Below are 20581 nucleotides of genomic sequence, written 5' to 3'. Positions count from 1 at the left end.
GTTAAAAACAATGCCATTTACATTATCATTCCCAAAAATGAAATACTTAAGTATAAAGTTAAGAAAATGAGTATAAGATTTGTATGATGAAAACTGGAGAACTTTTATATAGACATACCTTAGAGATACTGTAGGTTCATTTCCACTAAATAAAGTAAATATCTCAAAGCAAGTCACCTGAATTTCTTGGTTTCTCAAGGCATATGTTATGTTTACATTATACTGTGGTCTTTTAAGTGTGCAATAGCAGTATGTCTAAAAACTAATGTATGTATCTCAACTTTAAAATATTTTTAAAAATGTGACCATCACCTGAGCCTTCAGTGAGTCATAAGCTTTTTGCAGGTGGAGGGTCTTACCTCGATGTTGATGCTGCCAGCTGATCAGGGCGGTAGTTGCTGAAGTTGGGGTGCCTGTGGCAGTTTCTTAAAACAACAGTGAATTTTGCCACAACTACTGACTTTTGCTTTCACTAACGATTTCTCTGTAGCAAGCAATGCTGCTTGACAGCATTTTACCCACAGTAGAACTTCTTTCAAAATTAGAGTCAGTCCTCTCAAATCCTGCTGCTGCTTTATAAACTAAGTTTATTAATGTTTTAAATCTTGTGTTGTTATTTCAACAACCTTCAGGGCTTCCCAGGTGGCTGGGACATGTTTGTAAGTCATATATCTGATAAGGGATTTGTATCTAGGATACATAATAATCTCCTACAACTTAGGAAAAACATCACATGTAAAAATGTGCAAAGATACGAACAGACATTTTATCACAGAAGATATACAAGTGGCCCACGAAAAGATGCTCAACACCATTAGCCATTGGGGAAATGCAAGCTAAAACCACCTTGAGATACCTCGGCACGCCAGCCAGAATGGCCATCTTTAAAAAGACAACACCAAAAAAAAGTGTGTATATGTATAACTTACTCACTTTGCTGTACAACTGAAACTAACACAACACTGTAAATCAACTAGACTCCAAGAAAATTGTTGAAAAAAGACAGTGCTGAGTTCTGGTGAGGATGTAGGTAGATTGGAACACTTGTACACTGCAGGCAGGAACAGAAGACTGTACTTGGGACAGTTTGGCCATTTCTTTAAAAGTTAAACATAAACTTACTATATGACCCAGCAATTCTACCCTGGAAATCTGAAGGGAACGCAGACATGCCCACACAACACATGTCAACATTTTGCATAAGAACCAAAAATTGGAAATAACTGAAATAATCAACAGGTAAATGGGTCAGCATTTACACTATTAATAAAAAGGAAAGAAGTACTGATATATGCAAAAATATTATGCCAGACATAGAACACTGCATAGTGTATGCGTCTGTGTATACGCAGTGTCCAGAAAAGGCAAATTCCTAAAGACAGAAAGCAAACCAGAGGTTGCCTAAAGCTGGAGGTTGGCGTGAGGATCATGTGCAAATGGGCACCAGGGATTTTTCTGGAGTGATGGGAATGTTCTCAAACCACAGGTGGTAATGGCTGCACAGTGTTATGGTACATAGACTGCATCAATATTGGGGGGACGGAATTGCTAATGATACAAAAGTGTCTACCTTACCTGTACTTGTTGAAGCCTCCGGTTCCCTCACAAAGTTTCGAGATTTATTAAAACTGATCAAAAATATACTTAATAGATTATTCAAGATTGTTCTGCAAACTTACCACTTTTCTGGGTCCTGTCTGAAGTTTGAACATTGCACATGCTTGAATAAAAAACCACCGGGATCCATTACACTCCAGCTGAATACACAGCAGAAAAGGAGGCTATGAAAGCTTAAACCCCAAATCCAAACCCCATTGTCCTGTAAGTTTGACAGAGTAGTTGAAAATTTCATTCTTTTCCCAAGAGGACACCTTCAGGTGGGCTGTCCTTCAATGAATCTCTTTCTCTGGGCAACAAGACTGCTGGTTTACCCACCCATGTCCTTTGTATACACTTAAGGACCAGAGTATTCTCTCAGTTCATTTTGGAAACTCACTTTGCCATCAACAGATAACATTCGACTCATCAGCCCGTACTAAACAACTCTCCTTGTTATCTGATGTTTCAAGAATATTCTCCCCTTCTGTGCAGGAAAAGGAAGACAATGGGATTAAGGTAAGACAGGCTTTTGATTTTGGTTAAATTGTCTAGATCTGCCTTTATTTGCAGCCACTGCATGAAGATTCCCAAATACAGCCACTCCTCAGGGAGTGAATTTTAAACTCTAAGTTTCAGAGCTGGTAAGGAGAACTGGCTGTAGACTCTCTGCAGGGCAGACAGCTCGTCCATGGAGGTCAGAATGATGGTGTCCATTCAAGGAGCACTTACATTGCTAAGTCACTCAGTCATGGCCAACTCTGCACCCCTATGGACTGGAGCCCACCAGGCTCCTCTGTCCATGGCATTTTCCTGGCAAGAATACTGAAGTGGGTTGCCATGCCCTCCTCCAGGGGAATCTTCCCACTTACATTAAAACTACCTAAACTAGATGTGACCAGACATGTGGACCCCGTTCTGTTCAGTCCTACCAGTCACTGCCCAGCAGAGATGGGCAACAGGAGAGGAGCAGAGAGGAAGAAGGAAGGACACCAAGGATCAGCTCCATTATGCTGAACCCAAATCACAACATATTCACAGGAGTTTTCACTTGACCTTTAACCTAACCATAAGAACTAAGAGTAATGAAGCCCATCTTAGAGTCACACCAAATAAACACGGGGATGAGTGTGGAGGGGCTGTTCAAGAGACACAAACGGGGATGTGCAGAGCTAGGTCTTCAGACTCCAAACCAGTTATTTGATCAGAAGCTTGAGGACCTGGGGAGATGCCAGCATTGAGCCAGACCCTGGGAACACAGTGGCCATCAAGACAGACACCACTCACTGTCCATGCAGCTTAGAGCTCTAGTGATGATGAATAAAAATTCACAAAAATAAATAGCAATTAAAAACTAAGACATACCCAAGACATTCGGTCCTCTTTCTATCAACAGGATATCACCTCTCAACAACCATGTTTAATGATCAGCCGAGCTTATTTACTCCCCTGCCCTGAAGATGTCACTGTAGGTGTTGGTGATGGAGTATACACTGTTTCTGTACTTGCTGAATGAAATGTTTCTCCAAAGAGAGAACACACAACAGAGTTCAAATGTGATTTGTTTATTTTCCTGTCTGAGTGAGAGGTTCAGAGAATGGATTGACACATATCATAAGCTATCTTCCAGCCATATACAGTAGGTATACACTGATTCTACTTTTTCTTTTCCCCTGATAGGTGACATTTTCTTTGTTCAAACCAAATTACAAATGAAGAGATACTGTAAAAATAAAAGGGGGTGTGTGTGTAGTTTTTTATTCTCAGACAGTAAATGTATACCCATCACCACGAGGGGAGAAGCACTGAGGAAACATCTGTACTGAACAGTCAGGACCCTCAGAGTACCTCTCCCAACAGCAGACTGGAACACTTAGCCATTACTATAAAGGAAGTTCGTAGTCTTCCATTTTTTCTGCCATCACATTTGCTACACTGGAATTTAAACCCTCTTCAGAGTGCAAATACAAAAGTGATCAAAGTCAGGGTTTTATGGCAATCTTTGCCAAACTTTATTCTTGCTAAAATATATTCTATTTTAATATACATGCTATAAAAGTACACTAAAAAGGTCAATCTTTAGAGCTCTGTTAAAATTAAGAATTTTTTTTACATATAGAATAATATACACCCAACTCTAAAAGTATATTTGAGGATAGCTATTACTGTGACCCCAAATATTTCTAGCTTCAGATTTTGTTTATAATAGTATCAATTTTATAATACATGTATTCAGTAATGCTCTCATAATTCTATATTGCAATACTTCACTCATCACTAAAGAAAAATGCAGAGGGAACTGCATTTTCTCCAAGAAGTTCTTATTGTGCAAATCGCCAAGTTTTCAACAGAAGTTCCTATTACAATATTTTTTAAACTTTGGTAAGTAAAATTCTCTTATGATCCACATTTGGGGCTTTTAATGCAGCAAGTAAAAAAAAGCGGAAAAAAAAAAAAAAAAAAGCGATGTTGAAAATTAACCTGAAGGTAGCTTGATTTTAAAAATGATCACTTCCTTCTGTAATAACATTTCCAGGGCCAATTCTAGGTGTTTATGGAATAGTGTGGAATAAGGCTGACTGCACACATTCAGTGGTGATGAACTGACTAAGTGCATGCCAAACCAAGACATTAGACTCTTGGGACTGAGTTTAACTATATCCACCACAATCATGCGGTACACGTGATAAGGCTGCTAGTTTACATCTGTGGAACCCAGGCATATCCGCAATTTTTTTATTTTAAGTAGAGTTGTAGAACAGAAATATAAAATAATTGAAATTTGTTTCTGATTTAAACAAAACTATGTACCCTTTTCATTAACAAAACATTCTTTAAAATATATCAACTTCTCCTCTCCAAACATTTAGCCAAGGGGCACTAGGCAATTTTTGAAGGTTTTGTGCTGACCGTTCAATACAATAAATACGGTTGTAGTGAGCACACAGCAACAGTAGATTATTGACATCCACTGAGAAGAAATGTATTCTCCTCTGGTTACAGTGTCCAGTCCCCCAAAGGGAAGGTTTGGCATTCGTGTGCTTTTTGTTCTTGGTGGGAATCACTTCCGCCTGATTTTCGTTGTTGGAAGGAAGAAACACCAGCTGATGACTTCGGGTTTTGTGACATGATGTGAAAGAGGAACGTGACAAAAATTAGCTGCTACCATGGAGCCTGTCTGGGATGGGGTTTCCAGGCAGATCTCGCTTCGTCCCAGGGGAGTGTCCAGTGGGCTGCACGGGAACCAGGAGCCAGGCACCTGGGACCCAGGCGTGTGGAGCTGCATCTTGGTGGGGTGAGGCGGGGAGGGGGGCGTTGCTCTCCAGAGCAGAGCACCCCCTGCTCTGCCTCAGTCACCACCCCTCCTCACTACCTTATATGCTGATGTCCGTGGGTACAGAACTTACGGAGACCAGCTCACAGGGAAACGAAGGCAGAGAAGTCAACCAAGAGGCGGCTGTGCGCATGCCATCCTCCAGTGCTGCCTCCTGACGGCCGGTCTGTTGAGATGATGGGTGGAGCACGCGCACATCCGTTCTTCCCAGCGGAATTCTCCCATTTCTCTTGAAAGCTTTTGAGAAGATCTTGTTTTTTTCCAAACCATTTTATCAAAGTAGTCTGATATCGGCTCTTTCGAGCAAACCAATCGTGGTAGAAACTTCAGCCCCTCTCTCTTGAGTTTCGAACCTACCTAAAAGTGGAATGTTTTCCCCTGGCAAATAATTACTTCTTTGAAAAGTGGACAGTTATTCTTTTTTTGGATCCAAATCAGCCCTTCAGAAAATACTTCAGACTGAAAGAGGAGGAAGTGGAGGAGAACTAGCTTCCTATTGTGCCTTACATAAAACGTTTTGCTGAAAGTGAAGAACGGCTCCGACTACAAAGGTAAATATTTGTGGAAAGGGCACACCGCCAGGTGCAACCTCAAGACATCCTCAATGTACTCATTTCATCGTGTGTGACTCTTTAAAATACAAGTCTTTTAAGTGACGAAACCGAGCAAGTAATGGGAAGGAAGTTAACATCAGAAAATACACTTTAGAAAAAGTACAAGACATTTTGCCCTCCATTTGCTACTTATTTCATAACTTAGATCAAGAAAGTGTTAAATATTCACAGTAACTTCAGAGAGGAAACATTCATGTCTGTAAAACTTCAATCCATTGCATTTTCAACTGTTTCTCTGTACAATTAGAAAAATGTCATCTGTCAGTGCTTTCCTGGAGAATTCTTTATTGTTAGTCCATCCCTCTCTGGCTCCAATTATACCTTCAAGGTGGGCTGTAGTATCCCCTTCTCAGTGAGATGAGTCTTCAGTGTTTTATAGATATTTAACTGCTGTTCTGGTTGAAGCACCAACAGCTGCTGCAGCACTTTGCTGGGATTCGGACCCCTGGTAACAGCAGAAAAGACAAAGTTCACACTATTTTGAGAGAGCTGAAGGCAGCATAGACTTGTGTTTAAAATAAACCATGCCTTTAGGACTTGCCTGGTGGCACAATAGGGGCTCAGACAGTAAAGAATCTGCCTACAATGCAGGAGGCCTGGGTTTGATCCGTGGGTTGGAAAGATCCTCTGGAGAAAGGAATGGCTCCCCACTCCAGTATTCCAGATTCTATGGACAGAGGAGCCTGGCAGGCTACAGTCCATGGGGTCGCAAAGAGTCAGACACAACTGAGTGACTAACACTTTCCCTTTTGGTGGTACAATGGATAGGATCCGCCTGCCAATGCAGGGGAAACGGTTTTGATCCCTGATCTGGGAAGATCGCACATGCCAAGGAGCAGGTAAAGGCTGTGCGCCACAAATACTGAGCCTGTGCACTCTAGAGCCTGTGCTCTGCAACAAGACACCACAATGAGAAGCCCACGCACCACAACTAGAGAAAGCCCGGACACAGCAACAAAGACCCAACGCCACAAGTAAGTATTTTTGAAAGATAAAATAAGTCATGCATTTAAGTGCAAAGGATCAATCTTAACAGAACTGAAACAGCTCTTACTCAGAGCTCACTTTAACGTTAGCGTCAGAGGGGGGAAAAAAACCTAGAACTCTCCACTGAAAGGCGTGCAGGGTAGATGTGGGAGAAATGCACAAACACAGAAGACAGGGTCAATACAAGGCATTGATGGGGTGCAGATCTAAACGTTCCACACAACTTCTCAAAAGGGCAACCTGAGTTAGAAGCGAAGGTTGATAACAAAACCTGAGACTGGACAAGACACAGAAACCATTCTGTAAGAAAAGGAGCACAGTTCCTGGTGGATGAAGATAAACTAGAAGAGAACATGAAAATAATATAAATATTTTTGCTTCAAAGAAACGTCAGACAAAGAAGGTGTTTTGTTGAAAGAATACACATAGTCCTGAGCCTGCACTGAAGCCGCCACCTGGGATCTACAGTGGGAACAACAGCCTTTGTTCAAAGAAGGTCTTGGGTAAACCCCAACAATAGAAACAAAATAAAAGGGGCTCTGCTTCAGCTGTGGTGCCGGTGGTAAAGAATCTGCCTGCCAATGCAGGAGTTGCTAGAGACTCCAGTTCGATCACTGAGTTGCAAAGGTGCCTTGGAGTAGGAAATGGCAACCCACTGGAGTATTCTTACCTGGAAAATTTCATGGACAGAGGAGCCTGGCAGGCTACAGTCCATGGGGTCATAAAGAGGTGGACATGACTGAACATCCACACTCGCACCCACCCTGCTTTAGCTGAAAGGAGGACAGGGAGCTGGAGAACCCTGCCTGCCTTATCCACCTTACCCAGCAGTCCCACTCCCACTGGGGAGGAAATAAGCCCAGGCAGCGTTAAGTATCCACTGGGCTGTGACTGCTCTCCACCAGGTAACATGCAGGGGCCTCTCCCTAGGCTTCTCCAGCATCCCTACACCAGCCCTTCTCTCTACACCCTCCCCTGGTACACTCTGAGTCAGAAAAGGTCTCAACCAGGACTTCACACTGTTCTATCCTGAGACGCTGTGACAGGCAGGGGAGTGCAATTTCCTACCTTTTGGACTAGCACTCAATCCATCTGTAAGCTACAGATCACTTTCTGTACTTACACTGCCAAAGTGCTATTTTGTCAAATTCAGAATGCACCTCATTCAGACCGTAATGCATACGTACTATTCTTTGCAATTCCTACAATCCACTTGAACAGGAAAAGCAGAGTAGGTTTACTTTTCAGGAAATCCAATGGGAAAAATAAGCAAGACACAAGTAATAGATGGAGAACGGCACAGAATTCTGAGAAAGACATTTACACAGGTAATTAAATTTATGATAAGGACTCTTCAGTTCAAGGGCTTCCCTGGTGGCTCAGTGGTAAAGGATCCACCTACCAATGCAGGAGACTCAGGTTCCATCCTTGGGTCAGGAAGATCCCCTGGAGAAGGAAATGGCAACCCACTCTAGTATTCTTGCCTGAGAATTGCATGGACCAAGGAGCCTGGTGGGCGACAGTCCGTGGAGTCCCAAAAGAGTCGGACATGACTTAGTGACTAAACAACTTCAGTTCAGATGGAATTATAAGAAGTAGAAAACCCAGCAACAAAGAAATATTTGCTGTAGGGTGGTATCACAGAGAAAATCTTAGATTCAGAAAACTGCACAACAGCATGAATTAGCTGTCTCCTAGGTCACACCTTTGTGCACGAGGCTCAAATCATTTCCCAAAACCCTGAAGCCATAAGTCTACCACAACCACAGTCTACTCACATCAAGACACAGCTCGTCTTATATTTCTTCACAAGACTCAGCAACTTCATAACATAAACCCAGAGTAGGGGCCCCCAGAGAAAGGGAAGGCTGTTCTAGCAAGTTCAGCTAAATGCAAAACTGTCAGCAGGTGCTCCCAGCTAGCTGCACACTGGCTCTAGCACTGTATTTCTAATCATCTAAATATTTACTTTCAAATGGAGGACAACCAGGCTCAGCATGACTTTTTCCTACTGAGAGAACAGCAGATCAAAAAGCAAAAAAAGTATGTGTTAACACTCTAAAAGCTGACCATCTTCGGAAAAGAAAGAGTTCTAAGGATTTAATCAGTAATTACTAATACTCAAATAGATCAGTGAATAAGTCATACGCAAATGGATTAAATGCCGGGAGCTGGTGAGGCATTCCACTCGTGACAAAGGTCATGAGGAAGGAGGCCTGGCATACGCAAAGGCGGGATCGAGCCTCAGGAGTCCCCCCGGATATTCTCGAGCATCTACCCCCAAAAAACCAGAGTCTGCCTACTTTATTGCTTTGTGCTCTCACCTCTGACTTTACTGGGGGCTGTCCCCCACCACCATCTCGCTCTCTCTGTCAAAGAGTTAACTTACAGCTCCAATTAATAAAGTTCCTGGGCAATTAGGAGTGTTTAAATCCAAACCCCTCAGATGGCTCTCTAACTCGCCTGACAAGTTTACCCGGACTCCTACAGCTATGCATACGATTGTTTACAGTCTCCCAGCCTCGAGAGGCACGGGAAGCTTAAGATATTCAAATAGCTTAGAGCCTCTCAGAGAGTTAGAAACTGTCAGAATAAAACTAGTAAAAGATTTCATTGATGAGCCAATGCTTGTTGCCAAGTTTTCACATCCCCTGAATTGTATTCTTGAATGTGTATTAATTAATATAGTTGGTATGTAGAAAAAATAAGTAGTGGCCTTGGTGTTAGTAACTTTAGACCCTTAAGGTAATAAATTCTTTCCCTTTGTTGTAAACCCATTACACATCCGCCCTATAGGAATGCAATTTTATCTTCAGAAGATGGCGCCAAACCTTAAAATAATTACTCTTAGAGAAAATAAGTCTTACGGTTGATAAGTCTTTGTCAAGAGTCATAAAATGTTAATAGGCCTTCTGGCCAGAAGATGATATAAATCACCTAAACCATTTGTATACGATAAATTTGCAGGAAAGAAACCCTGGTTTTTGATAAGGATCAAAGACTGCTGACTTTGCATCCCCTATTATCCTCTATGTGTAATTTAGGGTATATAAGCCCCTGTTGAAAATAAAGCTACGGGCCTTGCTCACCAAAGCTTGGTCTCCCCATGTCATTCTTCCCCTCAATTTCCAGCTGAGTCTCCATCTGGAGCGCGGATATCCTCTGCGACCATTTATTTGCCTGGGCTTCTAAGACCCACTCGAGAAGGTGTCTAAGGTGGGGCACCTTCCGCTATTCGAGAGGGCGCCTGCGGCCTCCATGGTCAGAGCTAACCTGGTGTCACGGGTTATATTGATTTTCCGCGTAAACCAAGCTACTCAGCTTCTTTTCTCCACTGAATTTTCCTACTGAGCTATCCTCATTCTATTACTCTTTATATCTCTAATTAACATTTGAATAGGTCGCCAACGCCGTCTCCCCTTCGAATACCCTGGATCAGCCAGGGCTGGACCTCGGCAATTAAATACTCCAATTAAAAAGACAAAGACTGTCAACTGGGTTATAAAAACAAACAAAATCCAGCTATACACTTGTGAGAAGAAAAACACACTTTAAATATAAGGTAAAAGGCACACAAGATATAAAAGGACAGACAAAGAAATACTATGCAAACATTAATCAAAAGTAGGCTGATGTTGCTATACTTATCTTCCACAAAATAAGCTTTAAACAGGTAGTATATAAAGATGAATATTATATGACATTAGGAGTGATTCAACAGTGTATATACTGTATACAGCTAACACAACCTCAATATCTATAAAGCAAAAACTGGGAGATTCTGACAAAGCTCTCTTCATAACTGACGGAGCAAGCAGATGGAAAACCAAACCAAAAAATCAGTACAGAGACTTAGCTGAACCCCCCCAGTGGACTTGCAGCACTTGTCTCATGCACACGTGGAATGTGTATCTGAGTAGACCATGTGCTTGAGCACAGAGCAAGTCTCAGTGAAATAACAGAGTATGTTTTCTGGTCACAGAATTAAAGCAAAAATCAATAAAGGAGAATGAGAAATCTCCATTTCTTTGAAAGTGAATCAATGAACTTGTAAATAATTCCATGTCAAAGAAGATATAATACTGGAGATCAAAAAATATTTGTAGCTGAATAATGAAAATACAAATGTGGGATGACAGTACTTAAAGAGTATTAAAAAGAGCACTCAAAAAGCAGTAGTTAATAAGAAATATGTAGTGTTAGATGAACGTATTAGACAAGAAACCTGAAAATCAGTAACCTAAGCTTTATCTCAAGAAGCTGGAAAAGGAACAGAAAATTCAAACTTAAGGAAGATAACACAAAAACAGAAATGGAACCGATAGAAAACTCAGAAATAAACCCATGCACCCATGGGCACCTAATCTATCACAAAGGAGGCAAGAATATCCAATGGAGAAAAGACAGTCTCTTCAATAAGTGGTGCTGGGAAAACTGGACAACTACATGTAAAAGGGTGAAATTAGAACATTCTCTAACACACACACAAAAATAAATGGATCAAAGACCTAAATGTAAGGCTAGACACCATAAAAACTCTTACAGGAAAACATAGGCAAAACAGTCTTTGACATAAACTGCAGCAAGATCTTTTTGGATCCACCTCCTAGACTATTGAAAATAGAAACAAAAATAAGCAAATGGGAACTAATTATGCTTAAAAGCTTTTGCACAGCAAAGTAAACCACGAACAAAACAAAAAGACAACCCACAGAATGGGAGAAAACGTGTGCAGACAAAGCGACTGGCAAGGGACTAGTCTCCAAAATAAACAAACAGCTCATGCAGCTCTATGTCAAAAAAAAAGAGAAAGAAACAACCCAATCAAAAAATGGGCGGAAGATCTAAATAGTTCTTTCTTCAAAGAAGACATACAGATGGCCAAAAAGCACATGAAAAGATGCTTAACATCACTAATTATCTGAGAAATGCAAATCAAAACTACAATAAGATATCACCCCACACCTGTCAGAAAGCCCATCACCAAAAAATCTACAAACAATAAATACTGGAGAGAGTGTTGGTGGGAATGTAAATTGGTACAACCACTATGGAGAACAGGATGCAGATTCTTTAAAAAACTAAAAGTAGAGCCACCATATGATCCAGCAATCCCACTCATGGGTATATATCCAGAGAAAACTGTAATTCAAAAAGATACATGCACCCCAATGTTCACTGCAGCACAATTTACAAATGTCCATCAAAAGAGGAATGGATAAAGAAGATGTGGTACAGATATACAATGGAATATGAGTCATAAAGTAGAAGAAAATAATGCCATTTGCAACAACACAGATGGACCTAGAGATTATCATACTATGTGAAGTCAGTCAAATACCGTGGTATTACTCATATGGGAAATCTAATTTTTAAAAATGATACAAATGAACTTATTTACAAAACAGAAACACTCACAGATTTTGAAAACAAACTTATGTTTACCAAAAGGGAAATGCTGGAGGCAGGGGATAAATTAGGAGTTTGGGATTAACATGCACACACTGCTATATATAAAACAGATAACTAACTAGGACCTACTCTATAACACAGGGCACTCTACTCAATATTCTATAATAAACTATATGGGGAACGAATCTGAAAGCGTATGAATAAATGTATACCTGATTCACTTCGCTGTATACCTGAAACTAACAACACTGTAAAGCAACTGTACACCAATAAAAAATTTTTTTAAAGATAAAGGAAGGAAAGATGAGAGTAGACATCATGAAATGGAAAACAAACACACCACAGAGAAAGTTCAAGTCAGAATCTGACTCTTTGAAAAGATTAATGAAATAAACTCCTAACAAAACTGCTCAAGGAAAATAAAGGTTAATACAAAAATGCTCACACTACTATGGGTACATATTTAAAATGCGTATTTAGGGGCTATAAATATGAGTTTGCCTCCAAATAACAGGTTTTCTGGGTTCAGAAATATTCAAAACTACAGGTTTTCTAGGCTCAGACACCAGTAGAGACCATGATAGAAAAAAAGTTAGCATGTGGTTGATGTTGTTAGCCTTCACACCCCAGACTGGCGTTTTAGGGCAGACCCAAAACATTAAAGTTTAATAATGAGAATAAAGCACCCATATAAAACAGCAACACTCTCCAATCACCCTGCCTCACCTCTCCACTCCCACCCTCAACACACGTACACGTCCGTAAATCCCCTAGACTGCTTTTTCTCCATAGCTCTTACAACCACCAAACAAGCTATATTTGTTATCCACTCCTGCCCCTTCTCCCTCCAACTCCCCAACGAGAAAATAAGCTGAAGACGGGGACTGGTTTGTTTTGTCCTCTATTACATCCGTGCCGAGAACATTCCCCAACACGTAACAGATACCCAAGCAGTAACTAGTGGGCTGGATGAATTCTGTCCTCCTTTTTAACCCTCAGTGTTGACCATCACAGCGTCCACAGTTGAGAAATGAAATCTCCTCCTGTTCCAAACCCAGTCCCATGCATCCACCCTGACTGAATTTTAACTCAGTCCTATTAGACTATGACATATACTATTTTTTAAGCTGTTCAAATCTAAGAAAAATAATTACATTTTAATCATATAGCCCAAGGCAACAGTGTGACACGGAGCCAGGAGCCACCATCCCTTTCACTATTATGGAATACCAGTGACAGAAAAAGTAACGAATTCAAACTAATGCCTATGGGAATGAGAACTCAGAGAAATCATCTAACAAAACAGTTTTTAAAAATCTAAAAGTACCTTATAAAACTTGTGATGTACACATGCACGAAAGTTGCCATCAAGTACTGGCAATCAAATCTGTCCATTATCCCGCCATGTCCAGGAATGGTGTTTGCAAAATCCTTCAGGAAAAAAAAACAACAAACGTATTAGTAAATTCTCAAAAATCACCTGCTATAAAATTTCTATCTGTAAATGTCTCCTTGACATCATGGATTTCAAGGAAAATACTTTACTATTGGATTTTCCTATTAAATATAAAGGCTTCCCTGGTGGCTCAGACAGTAAAGAATCCACCCACAATGCGGGAGACCTCGGTTCGATCCCTGAGTTGGGACGATCTCCTGGAGGACAGCGTGGCAACCCACTGCAAGCATTCTTGCCTAGAGAATCCCCACAGACAAAGGAACCTGGCGGGCTACAGTCCATGAGGTCGCAAAGAGTCAGACTCGACTGAGTGACTAAGCACACATAAATACAAACTTATTAGAACATATCCAACAGATTTAAACCGTACCTTTGGAATATGTTAGAATCATGCTGGAATGGTTACTGAACTGACCCACAGCTTTCTATGTGGTTGCTGCTTCCTTTTTAGGGATCCAACCCACACCCGCTACAGTGGAAGCAGGGGGGTCTTAACCATTGGACTGCCACGGAAGTCCCAAGCCAAAGCTTTCAAATAACACTATTTAAATATTGAATCAATCTAGTACTAACTTTTTTCAGTTAATAAAACTTTTTCTAAATAAAAAAAACTGTCATCTATTACTAATCGTATATCCTGCTCTTCTGTTTTATCAGCAACTATTGGGAGGGTGCTATTTTAGTGTTGTTGACAGATGTACAACTGGTTCTAGCTCATGTTTATCCTAATAGTTCTTATGCTGAAATAAATATTTTACTACTGTGATGAATATTTCTTCTTCTTTTTTTTTTAAGTGTTGGGGTACAAAAGAAAATCAAAACAGCTAATTAATTTGGGACATGTTAGTCCATTAAATGGCCAAATGGAGGGACTCGTTAATCAGCCTCTGCAAGTTGACCTTGAACACATCTATCCAGGAAATGGAAATGTGTCAGTGCCCAGGAAATGGAAATGACCAACTGTTCTTCTCATTTACTCAGGCAACCTGAAAAACCTCTAAAATGTAACCGCAATTATACCTTCATTTCAGACATGAAAAGAAATCTCATCATTCAACAAGAAACCTTGGACTGGAGACTATTAAAGCAAATAAAATAGCTAGCGGGAAGCTGCTGTGTATTCCACAAGGAGCTCAGTTTGATGCTCTGCGATGACCTTGAGGAGTAGGATCGCGGGGGGCGGGGGTTGGATGGAAGCTCAAGAGGGAGGGACATATGTATACATAGAGTAGACTCACGTTGGTGCACAGCAGAAACTAACATAACACTGTAAAGCAATTATGCACGCATGCCAAGTCACTTCGGTCATGTACAATACTCCACAACCCCATGGACACAGCCTGCTAGGCTCCTCTGCTCATGGGATTCTCCAGGCAAGAATACTGGAGTGGCAATCCAATAAATAAATAAATGAAAATACCATTCTAAACATAACATTTCTCCCTTTGAAAAAATGATCGAAAAACTCTTGGGTTAATTTTTTGCCAACACATTTCCTTCCGTCTCTCCCCTACTGACCCAAGCACGGGAGAACCGTGGTGACTCAGCCCTGCTCTACTCTTTGCAGCCTTTTCAGGCCTCTTGTCTTGCACAGCTACTGCTGTGGCCCTTTGTGGATATAAATTATCTCCCCAAGTAGGTGGTGAGCATCAGTGCGGACAACATCTTGCACATTTCTGTGTATTATATGCACCTAAGGTAGGATGTCCCCATTGCAAATGCTCTCTGAGTTCAGGTACTTATTTCCCTGGGATCTGGCCCCATCCACTCTGTAGTCCAATCTACTCTCTACCGTGGCCATGCTCTTCTTCTTCACCTTCCCTCTGTGAAGGCTCCTCTGCTCCAGTGCTTTCCCTGGAACTCCCTTCCTTCAATTTCTCTGCAGGACTCGTCATCCTTTCCCCAGATCCCTGCTCAAACATCACCTCCTCAAAGAAGCCTGCCCAGATTGCCCCCACCTGCAGAAGCCACTCTAACTCCCGACGGTACAACAGTCAAGTCTTAGTGAAGCCACATGAGGAAAGCTGAGATAATAGGCCATTATTTCACTTTATGAGATTCTAACTTAAAACACAGGGCTGATTTTAAGTATCTGGAACAGGGACCAGCAGACTATGTCCCACAGACCAAATCCAGCCCACTGCCTGTTTTCTGTAAGTAAAGTTTATTAAAACACAGCCACACCCATTCATTGATATTTTGTCCATGGGACTCTCTCACTACCATGGAAGAATTCAGAGTTGAGTGGTTTGCAACAGCACTACTATTAACAGATGGCTTGGCCTTTACAGAAAGAGTCTGATGCCCCTTGATCTGGAGAATCCACAGTCACTGATCCCAGGACTCTCCTGCATGTCCCTTCGTGGGACATGCAGGACACTACACTTAACACAATTCGTGGCCGGATTCTTGGATGAACACCTGCAGGACCAAGATTCTGTGTCTGTCCCAATATTAAGGGACACGTGCCGTTTCAAGAAGAGAGGGTGATGTGATACTTTAAGATGCATTAACATGGCACGACCAAAACCTAACAAGAAAGAAGATACTCTGTAAGGCTGACACATACAGGGTGGAAAAGCTTTTGCCCAGGGGCTTAACGTGGGAGACCAAAAGAGAACCAAATTCCAACCCTCTTACATGCTCTAATTATATTCTATAACACTCTAACAAAGAATCTAGACACATACCTTGATTTTGAAAGCTCTTTTGAATCCGCTGGCAAAGAAGCCTCCGAATGGACCAATCAAAGATGCAAACGTGGAAAGAGCAATGCTGTGTATCTGGAAAGGGTACATGCTCACTGTTTCCTAAAGAGGTTAAAAAAAAAAAAAAAAAAGGACAGGGGTTGGAGCTAACTGCATGAGAAATGTATCTGAGCATGCCACCTAAACTAAGAACCATGATATAAACAGGAAGTCAAGAGCATATGCCATATTTTTACTAATTTCACAAATTTTCAAGATCACAGGAAAAAAATCAATGTTGTAAGCTCGTACTATCCTTTGTTTATTCAGCCTATATGCCCCATTCCCTCTGTAAGGATACTGAAAGCACCTGGTGTACGAAAATCTAACAGGCTGCTTTCTAATCTGTCTAGGGATTTATACATCACTTGGGTTGCAGGATCACCAAAACTCAATTAATCTCTGAAATTGTTTTTTACAGTTGTTTCTGTAATCATATAATATATATTTTGATTGTGCATTTTATTTAACTTTAGTCTTATATGACAAAATGAGGGGAAAGTTGATCCTTCTTTTAAAATTAAGTTAAATGCTGTGGAAACACCTGAAAGTAAAATGCTTAAAAAGGCTGACAAAATGAGCATCAGGAAGACAATCATAAAAGATTTGGAGAAAAAATCATAAAAATCGAGAAGAATTCTACAGTCAAATTATTTCGTAAATTCTTGGTTCTTATTCCACTTTAAACAAACTGAAATTACACATTTGAGAAAGTGCATCATGGGTGTGATTTACAAAGGATCACTAAGAACTCCAATCTTTGGACTTGTTCTCAAAGCAATGGGCTCATCCCAATCAAAGACTGACAGAATCAAAGAATTCTCTAGCAGATAACAGATGGCTTGAACACTGAAAAAATTCTCGCAATCAGTGTATCTAGCATTCAAGTAGAGAAATAATTTGTTGGTTAACCTTTTCTTCTCAAAAATTAACTTCAGTTAATAATAAAATACTTCAAGGAATCCCTGAAACAGGTGGTCCAGTGGCTAGGACTTAGTGCTTTCCCTGCTGGGGCCTGGGTTCAATTCCTGGTCAGGGAATCAAGAGCTAGCAAACCATGAGGCATCACAAAAAAAAAGTTTTAAATTGAATCCATTTATACCAGTTACACATAAAACTCATTATAACTTATCACTGCTTTGTAGAAATCTAAAAGATGCTGAAAGATGTTTCTAAGACAAACACAAAATAAACTACCACCAGTATTCAAACCATTAGGCAAGTAAGTTTCTAATGGATAATTAGTTTGTGATAGTAATATTCATTTTATGTTCAAGAAGGGGAAACCCCCAGAGAATAGGATATACAATTGATGCCAAGCAGTTAGTGAAACCACTTTTGTATTCTATAGCTAAAAATTCTGTAGAAATTGATTTCTTGTGAAAATCTTAATTTTACTTTTAAAAGAAGCTTAACCTTCGGGAGGGAGGGTCCCTCCCACATTTAACTTACCCGTCTCAACACTGCCTTCAGAAAGGGAGGAAGTGAGTAACTCTGAAGCTGAAAAAGTTCTGAGGGTTCACACTCCGTAACGAAGGAGTTTACATCACTTCGGTATTCCACTGGGCAGACAAAGTACTGGTATTTGGACAACACGTAAGCAGCCTAAATGACAAAGCGAGCGTTCATAAAACAGTAAATGGAACAGGAATATGTATATACTAAAATTTTAATGTATATGTGTTGTGTGTCAGAAAGGCCAGAAACAGAATGCCAAGTTTTCCTTGCATTCTCATTCTGCTACGTATATTTAAAGTTAAATGATCATAAGTGACACAATGAAAGACTTTGAAAAGCCATCAGGAAATCAAAAATTTTTGAAAATCAGTGTTATTATAATCTCAGTATGACAATAAGAGGGAAGGGGAAAAAGATAAAAAATTGATTTGAGCATTTAGACAAGCATATAAACAAGCATTATAGCAAGGTTGTACTTTTTTTTAAAAACGTACTTAATGTCAACAGAAGCTAAGAATTATAAAGATATGGGACAATACAGGGCTGAAGCTTCTTACATAAAGGTTATATTAATTTCATCAATAAAAAATAACCAGTAATTCAAAATTGCTAAGAAAACAGCACAGGTGAAAAACCCAGAAAATGGTTACTAAATTATTCTTTATCTGGACGCATCATTGCAATTTTTAAAGCTATCTGTTCTCAGCCACAGAAGAAGATATATAAAAGCAAAATATCTTATTATAAATTTAAAGTGCTAGTTCATTTCCTTTGTGACACTCACACCATTATATTGCTCAAGAATGGTTAACAGAAGTGCAAATATAACACTGGGAATGGATATAGAGTGATTTTGCTTCCAAACAACCAGTTTCCTCAAAATTACTTATTAAATATATGCTATGCTATGCTAAGTCACTTCCGTCGTGTCCGACTCTGTGCGACCCCATAGACAGCAGCCCACCAGGCTCCCCCATCCCTGGGATTCTCCAGGCAAGAACACTGGAGTGGGTTGCCATTGCCTTCTCCAATGCATGAAAGTGAAAAGTGAAAGTGAAGTTGCTCTGTCGTGTCCGACTCTTAGCGACCCTATGGGTTGGAGCCTAACAGGCTCCTCCATCCATGGGATTTTCCAGGCAGGAGTACTGGAGTGGGGTGCCATTGCCTTCTCTGATATTTTTTATATATATATATATATAATTTCCCTCATTATTTTGTCATGCATCACATTCTTTTAGGATCGCTCTTTATTTTCTTTGGTCCTATCCTTGGTCCTATCCAGTGATATGGCTGTTTAGAATTTCTAAATTGTCTTTAATTATACCAGATTCTTGTAGTAGTATTTAACTTAATAATATTCTAGTTATCCTTGCTTCATACTGTATAAACATTGGATAGGACCAGGTCCCTTTCCATTATCCTATTTATCAATTACTATCAACATTCTACCAAATAAACACTGGAATAATTTTTAAAATTCTACTGGAATTTTCATTGAGAATGAACTAAACTGATAAAGAAAGGAATTATGATGGTTTTCCCATCCAGCCTGGCTCATTTCCATTTATTTGTGTATTTGCTTCCTCTCAAAGCCCCATGTTGTTAGTAAGTACCCTATATTTGGCTACAGAATATATTCTAGAACTGTTAAGGGACATGACTTAAAAATTAAACTTCCTGGCAGTAATTTTTTGGTATATTTATCTTATATCCAGCCATTTTTCTGTACCTTTTCTTGATTCTCACAAGACACCTTTGAATAAAAAACCTAAATTCCTAAATAAAAAACCATAATTATACACTATTTTTTAAAACATTAACAATATCCATATTCACAGCCAAAAGTGAACATCAATTATTTTTAACAAACTTTTTCTGTAAACTGGGCTCACAGCCACAAACATCCATTAAGTGAAGCAGCTGGCAAGTGTGAAGGAGGCAGAACTCTTCAACATCATTTGCAGTCTCTGCTTTTATTCAAAGCCACCGCCTGTCCCAGGATCTGTGTCCCCCAAAGGCTGCACAACTATTAGAAACTACCAGAATACAACAAAGGGTCTCAAGCCTAGCTGTGTATGAGAATCAGCTGAGGGAGTTAATTGAGCTGGCAGAGGGCTGGGACATGAATGTTACAGAAGCTCCCCAGTTGATTTTGATACAGGCCAGGATGAGAGCTGCTGGGCTAGAGAATACGGACATACCTGGTTCTATTGCACTCGCTTTATTGTGCTTCCCAACTTTTGTGTTTTTAACAAATTGAAGGTTTATGGCAACCCCGCCTCAAGCAAGCCTAACAGCACCATTTTTCCAACAGCAAGACTTTAGTGGAGGAAGTAACTACAAATGTGGTAAAATAGGAAAGAACTGCAATGAGAAGTGGAGCCTGAATAAGGGGGGAATTGCTGCAATCTCCTTATACAACTGCCATGGATGAGGAATCACTTGTGATGAATGAGTAAACAAAGTGGTTTCTTGAGAGGAGCTCTATTCCTGGTGAAGATGCTGTGAAGACTGTTGAAATGACAACAAAGGCTGTAGGCGATGACATAACCTTGTTTGATAAAGCAGCAGCAGGATTTGAGAAGACGGACTCCACTTCTGAAGGAAGTCATGCTGAGGGCAAAATGCTATCAGCATTGCACGCTACAGAGAGATCATTCACGAAAGAAGAGACAATCAGCACGGCGTACTTCACTGTTGTCTTATTTTAAGAGATTTCCAGAGCCACCACAGCCTTTAACAACCACCATCCTGATCAGTCAGCAGCATCACCATCAGGGCAAGGTTCTCCACCAGCAAAAAGATGACTTACTGAAGGCTCAGACGATGGTTAGTTAGAAGGTTTTTTTTTTTTTTTTCCTGGGGGGTGGGGGGCCTACAAAGTATTTTAAAATTAAGGTATGTACATTGTTCTTTAAGCTATAATGCGATTCCACACTTAAAGGACTAACAGTAAAATGTAAACGTAACTTTTATA

At 40.3% G+C, this 20581-nt stretch overlaps 1 protein-coding gene across 1 annotated transcript in view; it reads right to left on the bottom strand.

Moving 5' to 3' along the window:
- Positions 1 to 3145: 3145 nt before the first annotated feature.
- CDS1 (CDP-diacylglycerol synthase 1) overlaps positions 3146 to 20581 on the bottom strand; it is a 79957-nt gene continuing 62521 nt past the window's right edge. The window contains exons 10-13 of the mRNA XM_003586222.5: positions 17599 to 17751; positions 16090 to 16209; positions 13271 to 13374; positions 3146 to 5989 (exon numbers count right to left, since the gene is read on the bottom strand). Coding sequence (XP_003586270.3) covers positions 5860 to 5989; positions 13271 to 13374; positions 16090 to 16209; positions 17599 to 17751 — 507 coding nt within the window. The 3' untranslated portion in view covers positions 3146 to 5859. The remainder of the gene's footprint in view (positions 5990 to 13270; positions 13375 to 16089; positions 16210 to 17598; positions 17752 to 20581) is intronic.

This window comes from Bos taurus, chromosome 6, assembly GCF_002263795.3.
Source record: "Bos taurus isolate L1 Dominette 01449 registration number 42190680 breed Hereford chromosome 6, ARS-UCD2.0, whole genome shotgun sequence".
Classification (NCBI taxonomy): domain Eukaryota; kingdom Metazoa; phylum Chordata; class Mammalia; order Artiodactyla; family Bovidae; genus Bos; species Bos taurus.
The sequence above is the reverse complement of the archived record's forward strand: the minus strand, read 5'-3'. Positions and strand labels throughout refer to the sequence as shown.